Source organism: Macaca fascicularis, chromosome 8 (genome assembly GCF_037993035.2).
Source record: "Macaca fascicularis isolate 582-1 chromosome 8, T2T-MFA8v1.1".
NCBI classification, from domain to species: Eukaryota; Metazoa; Chordata; class Mammalia; order Primates; family Cercopithecidae; genus Macaca; species Macaca fascicularis.
The window spans coordinates 10146086-10160575 of NC_088382.1; the positions used below are offsets into that span (position 1 = coordinate 10146086).

At 49.2% G+C, this 14490-nt stretch overlaps 1 protein-coding gene and 1 long non-coding RNA gene across 4 annotated transcripts in view; one reads left to right on the forward strand and one right to left on the reverse strand.

Moving 5' to 3' along the window:
- The window catches only part of PINX1 (PIN2 (TERF1) interacting telomerase inhibitor 1), a 76294-nt gene extending 72929 nt beyond the window's left edge, over window positions 1-3365 (forward strand). For 2 of the 3 annotated variants that reach the window (XM_005562590.4, XM_015454447.4), the window contains one exon: window positions 2608-3365. In XM_005562590.4, coding sequence (XP_005562647.3) covers window positions 2608-3123 — 516 coding nt within the window. In that variant the 3' untranslated portion in view covers window positions 3124-3365. The remainder of the gene's footprint in view (window positions 1-2607) is intronic. The other variant, XR_012417020.1, reaches the window with a different exon arrangement.
- A 4544-nt stretch (window positions 3366-7909) lies between these two features.
- LOC135964615 (uncharacterized) overlaps window positions 7910-14490 on the reverse strand; it is a 28813-nt gene continuing 22232 nt past the window's right edge. The window contains exons 2-3 of the long non-coding RNA XR_010577114.2: window positions 9988-10122; window positions 7910-8492 (exon numbers count right to left, since the gene is read on the reverse strand). This is a non-coding gene — a long non-coding RNA (uncharacterized lncRNA). The remainder of the gene's footprint in view (window positions 8493-9987; window positions 10123-14490) is intronic.

Here is a 14490-nt window from a genome sequence, read left to right on the forward strand (position 1 = left end):
GGTAAGGAGTCATAGGATTCGACTCAGATGTGAATTCCAACCTCACAAATACATTCCAAAAGAGGGCCCGCAGACTGCAGGCGCCTGTAGTGCTGCAAAACTGTCAGTGAGATTTCTGTTGCATAAACGAGCCCGCCGTCGTCACCGAGCCTGTCCCCATGTGGCTCTGAGGGTGGCTGGTCACCGAGCCTGTCCCCGTGTGACTCTGAGGGTGGCTGGTCACCGAGCCTGTCCCCATGTGGCTGTGAGGGTGCCTGGTCACCAAGCCTGTCCCCGTGTGGCTGTGAGGGTGGCTGGTCACCGAGCCTGTCCCCGTGTGGCTGTGAGGGTGCCTGGTCACCGAGCCTGTCCCCGTGTGACTCTGAGGGTGCCTGGTCACCGAGCCTGTCCCCGTGTGGCTCTGAGGGTGGCTGGTCACCGAGCCTGTCCCCGTGTGACTCTGAGGGTGGCTGGCCACCGAGCCTGTCCCCGTGTGGCTGTGAGGGTGGCTGGTCACCGAGCCTGTCCCCGTGTGGCTGTGAGGGTGCCTGGTCACCGAACCTGTCCCCGTGTGGCTGTGAGGGTGGCTGGTCACCGAGCCTGTCCCCGTGTGGCTGTGAGGGTGGCTGGTCACCGAGCCTGTCCCCGTGTGGCTGTGAGGGTGGCTGGTCACCGAGCCTGTCCCCGTGTGGCTCTGAGGGTGGCTGGTCACCGAGCCTGTCCCCGTGTGGCTGTGAGGGTGGCTGGTCACCGAGCCTGTCCCCGTGTGGCTCTGAGGGTGGCTGGTCACTGAGCCTGTCCCCGTGTGGCTGTGAGGGTGGCTGGTCACCGAGCCTGTCCCCGTGTGGCTGTGAGGTGCCCGTCTGTGGGTGGCAGGATCTCTCTCGTTCATGAGCCTGGGATTGGCTCGCGCCAGGAGAGCCTTGAGAAGATCCTTCATTCAGCTGTGCAGCATTTCAGCTCTTTTTCAACATTTAAAGAATGAAAAGACAAATCTCCTGGGGGCAGATATTTTTTATTTTTCTCAAAATCACCCCATGGAATTCCAGCACAAATTGAATAGTGATGGATAAAATTAAAACTTCTTCCCAAAACTCAGTTGATTTATTCCTCATGTTCTGCCTGTTTTGAAATTCCAAAAGTGACCACATGATTTTTTTATGTACCCTTTTGTGAAAGCTCTCTGAGGCACTTGCCACTCAAGCCCTAGTTGTCCGTTGATATATAATAATATCGATTCTGCTGGAACTGCAAATGGGACATTATCTTGGATTCCACCGAGCTGGTTTTTGAGGACCACTCTGCCAAGACAATACAGGGTCTGTTTATAGGTGGTTTGTAATTCAGTTACCTGCACAAGCAGAACCTTGCCAGCCGAGTTTAGGATCCTAGTAGAATCCTGATTTGGAGACTGCTTTATTCAGGAGCCCTTTCCCACCCTCCCACCATGAAAGCATGGAATACCCAGCCTCTTCTTGTGAGATAAATGAGTATGAAGGAAGAAGCCAGGCGACTATGAAAACCTAAGTGTAGCGTGATAGCTTAATGACTTATTTCCAGAGTCTCTGTGGGCAGAGTTGCTGCAGACATTGATTTGACTCCGAGCATATTCCTTGTAGTCCAACCCGAAGGCACTTCCTGCCTCACAGGCATGTCTCCTCACCTTACTGGCAGCCTCAACCCAAATGGCGATTCCAGCATTTCATTCTTTATCCCAGCCTCTCCCCTTAGGAATTTTCTCCCACTTCTCAAGCTTTACAGCAAAATGTACTTTTAGATACATACTTTTTTCACATTTTTTCTCATAGCGGATATTATCTGACAATGCAATGTACTCATTTAAAATTAAAATCCTCATCTCAGCTGTTATGTGTAACTCCTCAAATGTAAGAACAGCCCGAACACAGTCCTGAGTATCTAGTGTTTGTTAGGGAAGGAGGGGGCATTTCCCTCCTCCCCACCCCCAGCTGAGGGAAAGAAGCCCCCAGGCTGGCCCGCTGTTTCGGGGAGGAGGCTGAGACGCGCGGAGTCTCCGCTCTGCACTCCACTCAGGAGCAGCTGCCAGAGCGGCCACACTCCGCCTTTGGGTGAGAAAGGGTACCCCCGGCAGGCCAGGTTTCAGGGTGGAGTGCGGCTCCTGTCCTCATGGAAGGTTAACCTATCTAGGTGGTGTCTTAAGTTTCTAGATCAACACAGAGGCCGGTGTAATTCATAATGAAGGTGAAATCGTTGTCTAACAAAATCACGAAGCTCTGGAACGCCAGTGTCCCTGTTTCTGATGGGAGATTCTGGGAGCTTAGTCACCACAACACTTGTTTCTAGGGAGATGTTTACTCAGAATTCCATCGAGGCGGCTTGCCAGCTCCCTTCTGACATTAACTTCTGCCTGTCATCTACCACCCCACCTAGTACTCAGCCAGAGTGTGTGGCCGCCTTGCTCCAGGCCTGCAGTTCAGGCCGACCAGAAGGGAGAGAGGCCGAAAGAAGCCTGGCACTCAGCCTTGTCTCCTAGGTGCCAGGTGCCAGGTGTGAGTGCCAGGTGTGAGTGCCGGGTATGAGTGCCTCCTGGGTGCAGTGAGGGATGAAAGTTGATGCTTACCTGCCTTTTAACTCTTCTGTGCACCATAGGGCGATGCCAGTCCCTCCACTCCAGATGAGAACGAAACCACGACAACCAGTGCCTTCACCATCCAGGAGTACTTTGCCAAGCGGATGGCAGCACTGAAGAACAAGCCCCAGGTCCCTGTTCCAGGGTCTGACACTTCCAAGACGCAGGTGGAACACAAAAGGGGGAAGAAAAGAAACAAAGAGGCCACAGGTGAAGATGTGGAGAGCTACCCCCAGCCTAAGGCCAAGAGGCACATGGAGGGAAAGCCCGAGAGGGCCAAGGCCCAGGAGCGAGTGGCCAAGAAGAGCGGGCCAGCGGAAGAGCAGCTCAGAGGCCCCTGCTGGGACCAGAGTTCCGAGGCCTCTGCTCCGGATGCAGGGGACCATGTGCAGCCACCTGAGGGCGGGGACTTCACCCTGAAGCCCAAAAAGAGGAGAGGAAAGAAAAAGCCGCAAAAGCCAGTAGAGATAGCAGAGGACGCTACGCCAGAAGAAACGCCGGTGAAAAAGAAGAAGAAGAAGAAAGATTCCAAATGAATCCTCCCCAGCCGGAGCCTTCCGACCGCTCAGCTGTTAGGGCACTGCTGGGGCAGACACCTCTGGTCTGAAGTCAGAGCAGAGTTCACCCCAGAGCGTCTGGGCGCATCTTGTGACATGCCTGTGGGCTGCTGGGTCCCGCCCTCTCACCACATCTCCCCCAAGTTACGTTCCCAGGAGGGCCTTTTTGACATTCTAAATAGTGGCTCTCAGACACAAATAAATTTTCTTGTAAACTTTGAGCCCTTCAGCAAGAGTGTTTAATTATAATCATTACAAATACATGCATTCATGTAAGTGTGCACACGTGTGTGCATGCGCGTGTCTCTGTGTGTGTGTGTGTCACTATCTCTGTTTGCTCTTGGTTCCCTTCAGTAACAATGAATGGTGCTTTCTTCTGAAAGACTCGGCCTAATTAAAGGATTAAGAGGCAATAGCTTGGATTCAGATTGTTCTTTTTGTTCTATAGCCAACCAACATTTTTGCCAAGTGGAAATTATATGATTACATTCCCAAATCAGAGAGGTTTTTTGTTGTGTTTTGGTTTGATGGGGAAACGTTTTACCGCCCTCCCCTCCACTAAGCAGTGGCAGCCGCCTGCTCTGAGGTCCTCCCCCCGCCTCTGCCAAGCTTCAGCAGTGGACAGACTCAGGGCCAGTGTCCTCTCTCAGCTCTCACAGGAGGACTCTTGCTGTTCCTGTGCCGAGTGTGGGTACTCTGATGTATTTCCCTTTGGGGGTCCTTCAGGACAAACACCTATACTGATTTATCTGTCTCATGGCTGTAAATAGTGACTTATTTGTCATGATCAGGAGGCCCTCAGAAGGCTTAAGAAACTGAGAGGCTAAGGCCGTGAAACTAAGGTCGGTCTTTGGATTGGGACTGCCTTATGAAAGTCCTTAGAGCAAAAGACGCCTTTCAACCCTGCTCCCAGCAGTGGTGTCGCAGCACCGTGCTTGTGCTGCCCTCGCCTGCCGCGCCCTGGCCCATCTCCCTGTGTGCCAGCCGAACTCTCCCTGTGGGTTCACTTGGACGCCTGCAGACACTTCACACCATCCCTGGGACACAGGAGGAGAAAACGCTCAGCTGAGGTTCTGGAGTGCAGCCCTGCCACCTTCCCGGCCCCGTGTCCACCATTCTGCCCTCTGCACTGCCTTCATCTCCTCCTGCTTTTCCTCTTCATCCACGTACGCGTTTATTCCCTTTCTCACACTCCCCCACCAGTTCCCAGTTTCCCTGCACCCCCTTTTTCCACGTCCCCATATCCCCAGCCTGCCATGGAGGCCTTGAGGCTGCCTGGCCCTGCTTCAGGCAAACCTGGCCAGGGCCCAGGCAGTGTGTTGTCCTCCATTTGATCTAGAGATTGTGACTGGTGACGGGAACTCAAACTTGCCCCCAATTCTGTGACCTTTTCCCCTTGATTTTTAACTCTCAAGGTCACACATTAGAAAAGAAGCATGGTCCTGAGATTCTTGAAATGTAGAGAAAATACGTGAAGGACATTTGGCTGTAGTTTTCTAAGGATACTGCGCAGTGCTATTTGTTTGAAAAGACACACACACACACACACACACACACACACACACAGAGGAAAAAAAAGACTCTTATGAAGATAGAGCCTGATGACTCGTCTCTGAGTTTTTCATGTCCCCCCGAGTTTAGAATCGCAGGCTAATAAAGCCTCAGAGGTTTCTGAAGTCACTTTCTCCACAGAGGGCACATGCCCAAGTTCTGTCTGCCTGTCCCATCTTGCCTGTGAAACCAGAGATCCAGAAATAAGTGGAATGCCTGGAACCTAAGGGAAGCTAACTTTCAAAAAAATAAGTAGATGCTGATTGGGGGGTTTTTTTTGTTTTTTTTGTTTTTTGTTTTTTGTTTTTTTGCCTTTTGTTTTAACTTCCTTTACCAGTAAAAATTAGAGCCGGGAGAATATACCAAATTGTGTGCAGGCGTATTTAGGAGGCAGGTGGAATGCATTTAGGTCAGGCGTGGGTGAAGGGGCTGGATGGGAAGACCAGAGGAGGGAGGTACAGAAGGGAGCTGGTAGTTCCTGGAGTTAGGAATTCCAAGGCAGCCCGACTGTAAGATTGTTCACGTGCAACTGTTGGGTTTTTTCCCCCCCAGAGATAGGATCTCTTTCTGTCGCCCAGGCTGGAGTGCAGAGGCCTGATCAAAGCTCGCTGCAGCTTCGAACTCCTGGGCTCAAGCAGTCCTCCTGCCTCAGCCTCCCCGGTAGCTGGGACTGCAGGCATATGCCACCACACCTGGATAATGATTTTATTTTTTCTAGAGATACAGTCTTGCTATGTTGCCCAGGCTGGTCTTGAACTCCTGGCCTCAAGTGATCCTCCCGCCTTGGCTTCCTAAAGTGCTGGGATTACAGGTGTGAGCCACTACACCTGGCCCACATGCAACTTTTACTGAGAGGATGTAGAATGTGGTGATGATTGTTTTCATAGACTGGAGAAAAGCCTCCTGAATATTTTTTTTTTTTTTTTTTTTTGACGGGGAGTCTCGTTCTGTCACCCAGGAGGGACTACAGTGGTGCAATCTCAGCTCACTGCAACCTCCACCTCCCGGATTCAAGTGATTCTCCTGCCTCAGCCTCCTGAGTAGCTGGGATTACAGGCACTGGCCACCACGCCCTGCTAATTTTTGTATTCTTAGTAGAGACGGGGTTTTGCCATGTTGCCCAGGCTGGTCTCAAACTTCTGAGCTCAAAGTGATCCGCCCACCTTGGGCTCCCAAAGTGCTGGGATTACAGGTGTGAGCCACTGCTTCTGACCCCTCCTGAATTATTTTAATAACTGAGTGGGCAGCCTGAGAATGAGTCACATACTCAGCAAAGAGCAGATTCGTTCCAAAGGAGGTGGAGACTCTCTTTTCTCTAGATACCCTCAGCTTTCATTTTTCTGTATCTGTTTTTCAGTTCACTTGGTTTTCTGGATCTAAGTGGAAATTAGAACAACAAAACAAATACTCTGAATTGCATTTTATGCTTGATACTTTAAAAATGGATAGCATATTAACCCTGTTTTTGCCTTGAATTATTTTGCCAGGTAAAAATACATTAATTTTAGTCTTCAGTGCTTTCCTTGGTTCTTTCAGTTTAAAGAGGAAAAGCGGCTCCCAAGGAAATATTTGTCGACTGAAGAGGCTCTTCTGTGTTGTCCTGCAGTAACCTTCTCTCCTTTTCTGTTAATTTTAATGGATTATTATTATTATTATTATTGTATGAGGTCTTGGATGCCTGGCCTTATTCCAAACACTTCAAATAAGTCAACTCATGTAGTCCTCAAACAACCCAGGAGGTAACCATTATCATCATCCCCTTTTACAGAAGGGCCTCTCAGCCTTTTATTTTATTTATTTATTTATTTATTTAAGATGGAGTCTCGCCCTGTCACCCAGGTTGGAGTGAAGTAGCGTGATTTTGGCTCACTGCAGCCTCCACCTCCCAGGTTCAAGTGATTCTCTTGCCTCAGCCTCCCAAGTATCTGGGACTACAGGTGTGCACCATCACGCCCAGCTAATTTTTGTATTTTTAATAGGGTTTTGCCATGTTGGCCAAGCTGGTCTCAAACTCCTGACCTCAGATGACCTGCCCGCCTCGGCCTCCCAAAGTGCTGGGATTACAGGTGTGAGCCACTGCTCCCGGCTCCCAGCCTTTTTATAACTAGACTGATGCTGTTCCCAGAGGCCCCGCAATGCCCCAGCCCACTATCTACCGTGGTCACAAACCTGCGCCCCTTTTCCTCCATCCTTGCTACAGCCAGTTCCACCTGCGAGGCTCCCTATTGCAGATGCTCTTCACGTGTCATTGTTACTTTTCACTGGGAATGGATTTGAAAGCAGCAGGCAAACGGCAAAGAGTTTCACAATTGATTTGAGTTAGTATGATTCGGATGAGCTATAGAAAATACTTTGAGATATGCTGCACGTGAGACATTCTCAATGGATTTTCTTTTCCAACTTGGTCAAGAGGAGGGTGGGAAATTGGGTGAGTCGGCTTCTTAAACCCTGTTTGCAATTCTGAAAAAGAGTATTTTCAATTTGTAGAAAATATTGATGCTTCTGAGAGTTGAAATCCCAGTGAGCATCTCTTTCCTAGCAGAGGCCATCCCTCTGCCTCCCTCCTCCTCCACCTGTTCACTGACTGGCAGGCACATGCCGAGACCTGTTTATTGAGAAGAAACAGCATCAGAGAAGGCTTTCGGCACAGTCTGTCCGAGTGATCTCAGCCCTGGGATCAGCAGGCAGCGGCTGTACTTAGATTGGAGTAAGAACCTCCTTGTCACCGCCCTGTTTATCTCGCTGGTTCTGCAGCCGCTGCATTTCGGAGCCTGTTGTGCCGGCAGGCAGGGCAGGAGGTCAGGTCGGGTGCTTGGTGTGTGATTTTAGAGTGCTTGATTATTAATGAGCAAATTAGTACTGTGTCCTAGTAAAGTCGATGACTAAACTTCTTGCATAAAAGTGTCCGATCTATTTAGGAAATACTGAAAATACTGCAGTGGCATACACAAAGCCTTCATGGAACCAGTAAGAGGCAGGAATAAGCCAGAGAAAGATGGCAGGTAAAGAAGGGTGGGTGGGGCCGGGCCTCGCCTCCTAAGGACGGGTGGGTAGGGGGCTGGTGCAGGCTGTGCGAGTCCTCCCACCTCAGCTGACCTGTTGCGCAGGCATTAGCAGTGAACTTTTAAGGAAAGCAGCAGTGAAGTCTTTAGCTGGGGGGGAGAATTTTGTAATCAGTTATAGCTGAAATTTTCTGTTTGTATATTCTATGTTGAGTTTCCTTAGTAAAAGGTGCGTGGGTGCTGAAAGCAGTTATTTGTTCTGAAAACATTTATTGAACACCGACTCCCGGCTCCAGGCCAATTGACAACAGAGTGACTGACTCATTACAGAGCCTACGCACATTCAAGTTCTATGAATGTGTGTCATTGAGAAAGGACTGCCGTGTCCTGGATTAATCTCAACACATTGATGCCCAGGATGCAGCCTCCTCCACCATGGCTAGCGAATGTCCTCTCCCCTTTGGCATTCATGCATGAGCTGTGAGAAGCTCTTTGCCAGCTCATTTTACTTGAACCTGAGGAGGAACTGTCTACATTTAACAACATTTCTAACTCTGCGATAAATTCACAAAATTCTATTATGTGCCTTCTGCACATAGAATGCATTAGAAATGTGTTTCACTTACGTGGGATGGCTCTTAACAGGTCAGTCTGAAGATAAAGCCCAACTTCCTCCTGCCCCTCCTGTCTCCAGAGGATCCACTGAGTGTGCAGATGGGGTGCACAGGGATGGGAGAGGAGAGGTGGCCTCCAGGTAGCCTCCCTCCACCCACTAACTGGGGATGCCCCTCGAACCTGGATGGGACAAAGACAGGTATCAACACACATATGTTACATGGAAAACTGCTGAAGGCAAACTCCAACTCCGGTCTTCAAACTTTAGAGAATCAAGGTCTTGAGCAATCCAGAGTGACCCCAGCACCTTGACGGAAGGAAGCACCCTCATCTTCACCTTTGTGAGGTATGTGGCTGCCCCGGTGAGTAACTGCATCTCAGACCATTTAGTCTCCTTCTCCAACTATCTCGACTCCATGCAACTCTTAAGTCTCCGCCTTTTCTGAATACTCTTTGGCTCTTCCTCCTCCTGTGGTCAGCTAAGTGTGGGAAGATGGGACGCCCTTGAGTGGTTCTGAGCTGTGGGTTCTGTCCTCTGACTATCCATTTTCTATGTACATCTGCACGGCTGGGGTTTCTGCTGCTTTCTGTGTGATTCCCAGGTCAGCATTTCTGTCCCCACTAGTCTCAAGCTTTCATCCTGCATCTCCAACCGACCGTCCAGAGGGCCTGTCAGATGCAGTGGGTCTGAAGAGGAACTCATCCTCTCCAGGCTGCCTCCTGTCCGCCCCCCCGCCATTATTATTACAGGCACCCCATGCTGTCATTCAGTCTCACCCCAACATCAAGAGGCATTATCAGCAGTCCAACCTAATCAAGTGTCTGCCACCACTGTACACTAGGTAGGTCCTCGCCCTCAGGGAGCTCCCAGCTCGACACCCCTCTATCTGACCCCTGCCAGGACAGTGCTGCCCTGCGCCTCCCATCATTCCTCCGTAATGCCGCTCCCCCGGACCTGCACCCCCGGCTCTGCCTCCTGCCCACAGTCCCTCCCCTGGTGCATATCTGTGGCTCTGACCAGGCTTCCCTTCTCCAGCCACTGGCTTCAAGGCCTGCCACAGGTGCCATCCACTTCTCCAGCCAGTCCTGATCCGGTCCCCAGAAGCAGCCTCCATTTTCTGAATGTTCACAGTGCTCTCTGTGCTCATCAAAGTCTACTTGTGTTTTGGGGTATGTCACTTTCCCCATTCAACCCTAGGACCTCTGAAGGCAACCTTCATCTTTGCATTCCTGTAGCACCAGGACGGTGCCAGGCACAAGGAAGGTATAGCTCGCTCGCTCTTATCTCTCTCCCTCTATCCCCCCCCGCTTTCTCTCTTTCCTGTTTTTAAAGTAAAGACAGGGTCTTGCTTTGTCACCCAGGATGGAGTACAGTGACATAATGAAAGCTCACTGCAGCCTTGACCTCTAGGGCTGAAGTGATCCTCCTGCCTCAGATGCCTGAGTAACTGGGACTGCAGGCCCACATCACCATGCTCAGCTAACAGGATTCTTAAATGAATACAAATGAACAGACCATACCCAGGCAAGAACCCATGTTCTGGAGGCCTCAGGTATATCCCAGGATGAAGGTGTCTGACCAGTGATGCTCTCTTGTGGCTACACCCTGGCTCCCGCCCTTGAGGTTCCCTTGACTCCCAGAACTGCATTCAGTAGATGAGACCTCTTCACTCACCTTGCTTGAAAGCTTGATTCTGAATTCGTCTGCACGTCTCCCTAGGTCTTCCTTGTAACTGTCCCCTGGCCACTGGGATCTCAGTGAACTCATTCACAGGGCCTTGTTTTCAAGTCTTCCTTGCTCAAAGGGTGGCTGTAGGATGAAATGAAATGCGGCTCAGCACAATACCTGACAGCAGGCGTTCCATGCATTTTTCTTCTCTCCCTCCACACATACAAGAGTAGAAAATGAAAAGGAAGTGCTGTGGAGGATTTTTAGGGCAAGGAAATTATGATCCTAGAATGCTGGACACCTGTCGTCGTATATCCATCCAAACCCATAGAATGTGCATGTGAACCCTAACATAACTGTGGCTGTGGGGGATGATAATGTGGCAAGGTAGCTTGATCCATGGTTGCCAATGTACCACTCTGGTGGGGGGTGTTGATAGTGGAGCAGGCTGTGCCTGGGTATAGGAGAGGTGCTATATGGGAATTCTCTGTACCTTTTAATTTTGCTGTGAACCTAAAATGGCTCTAAGAAAATAAAGTCAATGCTGGACACATTGGCTCAGAGTTGTAATCCCAGCTGTATTCATTTTCATGCTGCTGATAAAGACATATCCGAGACTGGGAAATTTACAAGAGAAATTTAATTGGACTTACAGTTCCACGTGGTTGGGGAAGCCTCAGAATCATGGTGGAAGGCAAGGAGGAGTAAGTCCTGTCTTACATGGATGGCAGCAGGCAAAAAGAGAGCTTGTGCAGGGGAACTCCCCTCTTTAAAACCATCAGATCTTGTGAGACCCATTCACCATCACAAGAACAGCACGGGAAAGCCCCGCCCCCATGAGTCAATCACCTCCCACCGGGCCCCTCCCACAACAGGCAGGAATTGTGAGAATTACAAGATGAGATTTGGGTGGGGACACAGAACCAAACCATATCACCAGCACTTTGGGAAACCAAGGCAGGATGATAGCTTGAGGCCAGGAGTTCAAGAGTGGCCTGGGCAATAAAGTTTGACCTCCAACCTGGGCAACGTGGTGAGACCCCCATCTCTTACAAAAAATAAAAATTAGCTGGGCGTGGTGGCACGTGTCTGTGGTCTCAGCTCCTTGGGAGGCTGAGGTGGGAGGATCACTTGATCCTGGGAGGTCAAGACTGCAGTGAGCTATGTTTGCACCATTGCACTCCAGCCTGGGTGACAGAGCAAGATCCTGCCTCAGAAAAAAGAAAGTCTCTCAAAAATGCCAAGTGCTCCTCACATGATACTAGGGAGCCTAGTCCTGGTCAGGAGGGCAACTGCCATCCTCTCTCCGATGAGGGACTGGCACCAGCAGGCCCCGTCCTCTGCAGAGCCATCCCTAAGTCTCCTGAGCCACTTTTTACCTGCTCCTGTGACTGTTACCCAGGACCAACAAGCTCCAGGATGTGCCACAGGAAGGTGTGTCCAGGTCATCCTGGAGACAGCAGAGTCCCAGGGAGGTTCAGGGCTTGCCACTGGAGGTGGTAACCTGTGCAGGCCCTGGGGCAGGACTGAGGCGTGGGCACAGTGACTCAGACTCGCTCAGGTGACAGGCTTCAGGTCCTGCCCTTGCCCGGGACTCCTAGGCAGCCCCAATAGAGCAAGTTATTGCAATTTAGCCTGGAGGGATTACAAAATCCTGCTGTGATGGGCAAGGCCCTTGCAATCTGCAATGAACAACTGATGTTAACTGAGCTGGAATAGGGACAATCAGAGTGTTTTCAGGACACATGAGCCAGTAGGTCTTCCAAATCAGGGGACCATTCCCAGCATTCATCCCTGAAACAAGCAGTCCTGCTCACCACAGCCCCGTAAGAGCTGCATTCTTATGCTCCTCATTTTGTAGGTAGAGAAACAGACTCAGAGTCGATAAGCACCTTGGCCAGGCTCGCCAGTTCATAAAGGGTGGCAGAAGGGTGTGACGTCCATCACCCCGGGCTCTCTCCCCCAGGACTAACCCCTTTTTCATCTTAAAGATGTGATGGGGACTATGTTTGATTTTTGTTTTTAATAATTGAATTTCTTCTGCGTGTGATTTAGTCCATTTTGGCACGTAGTGTACCTTTGTGCCAACATGAGTTAGAGGAGAGATGTAGAAAATGCTGCGGGAAAGCACCATCAGATGTGTTCATTCAGTCATTTGTTACACAAGCTTCAGTGGTGAAGACTCTGTGCTGGAGGCTGGGAATACAGGTGTGAAAAGACATGGTCCCAGCTCTCAAGAGCTCGCCATTTAGCTAACTGTGTCACTAAAGTTGGAAAAACAAAGCCATGTGCCTCCTTTGGATATTAACAATTTTATGTATCCAAATTCAAAAGGAGGCTGTCAGCCTTAAGAGAGTTTTCAAGCCAAGGAATGCTCATTCGGTGTCTAAGGGCAGCGAAACACCTGTGCGTGGATGCACGGGCATGAAAGCTCAGCGTTAGAAGGAGCTTGTGCCTGAGTACATTTTTCTCTTCACAGTGAAGTTCATGAATGATGACTTTGAACCCCCTTTGCTGGGGTTTGACTTTTGTGTTTTGAGTTTTGCTTCATGGACCTTGGATTTTAGAACTGGAAGGAAGCTTAGAAATTTCACCAGAGAGGTGCAAAACAAGGCAATGATTTGATGCAGAACAACCTTAGACAGCAGAAAAGGGGTGGGTGGCATCTCGTGGCCTCTCCCTGGGCTGTGGTCTTCTTCTGGCTGGTTCCTGACGGGTGCCAGCAGCAAAGACTGCTTGGCTGCAACTCTACTGACTGTGATATTGTGTGAGTCTTGAGTTTCAGGAACCCCAAATCCTGCATTTTTCATTCCTAGTGTTTGACCAGGATGGTGGGAAGAGGTTATGGTGACCAAAGAGGCTACCTGATATGTATGTCTCATTATCATGACTAATCTTTTATTGAGCTAGATGTTTTAGAAGTATTTTCTAGGCCGGGTGTGGTGGCTTACGCCTGTAATTCCAGCACTTTGGGAGGCCGAGGTGGGCGGATCACAAGGTCAAGAGATCAAGACCATCCTGGCCAACGTGGTGAAACTCCATCTCTACTAAAAACACAAAAATTAGCTGGGCATGGTGGTGTGTGCCTGTAATCCAACCTACTCAGGAGGCTGAGGCAGGAGAATGGTGTGAACCCAGGAGGCAGAGGTTGCAGTGAGCCGAGGCTGCGCCACTGTACTCCAGCCTGGTGACAGAGCAACACTCCATCTCAAAAAAAAGAGAAATATTTTCTAATTTCTTTTCAGAGCAATGTATAGATAATTATGATTGCTGTGACTCTGGGTGTGAAAAAAATGGGACTCTGGTTGATTGACATTTTCTCAAGGTTCCACAGCTGGCAAACAGCCAGGTCAGGACTGGAGCCCACACCTGCATGACTCTAAAGTGTCCACTCTTTCTTCTGTGCTACAAGAGCCTCCCAGCTATTCCCTAGGATCATTATGTGAACATGTTGAGGGGAAAAGCACAACATATTCATCATTTAGGACTTAGTTCAGCAGCCACCTGCTGCCCGGACACCCTGGTGTGGGCTGGATGTCCCTCTTGTGCACTCATGGAGTGCTGGGTGCATGCTTATCACAGGAGCAGCTCTCCCCACTCTGTCCCAACACCTGGTACTGTCTGTCCCCTAATTCATGTTTAAGAAATACTTTTAGTAAATAAATAATAAAGTTAATAAATGATGAAATGAATACGTGAATAAATGAAATTATTTTCTCTTATTTCTCTATTTTTAGGCAAGTGGGGCCTTTCAGGGTGGTAAGTGGGCACCTGCAGGCCAAAGAAATCTGTCTACTACTCAAGATTACATTTATAAAATCAGACTTATTAAAGTATAATTTACAAACAATAAAATCCACCACTATGAAGTGTGCAATTTGGTCACTTTTGAGAAGCATATGCAGTTGTGTAATGACCACAACTACTGCGATATAGAACATTTCTATCCGCCAGTATGTTTCCTCAAGCCCCTTTACAGTCGGTCCTCTCTCCCCCATGCCCTTGCGCCTTGCAACCACTGATCTGTTCTTTACTATTATAATTTTATTGTTTCTAGAATCTCATATACATAGAATCACTCCCACTTAGCATAATACTTTTGAGATTCAACAATGTCCATAGTTTTTATTGCTAGCTAGTTTCCATTGTATGGATAGATAACAGTTTATTGAACTTTTGGATTTTTTTGCAGTTTTGGACTCTTGTGCATAAAACTTCTATGAACATTGAAATACAAGTCCTTCTTTGGGCATACACTTTCATTTCCCCTGGAAAATGCCTAGGAGCGAACAGGTTGGGTCATATGATAAATGCTTGTTTAATTTAGAAACTGTCAAACAGTTTTCTAAAAGGTACCACTTTCCATCCCTGCAAGAAGTTCATGAAAGTTCTGTGTGCTCTGCAACCTCCCCAGCACTTGATATTCTCAATCTTTCAAGTTTTTGTCATCCTAAAGCATAGCGGTATCTCATTTTGCTTTTGGTTTGTATTTTCTTCTGGATAGCTAAT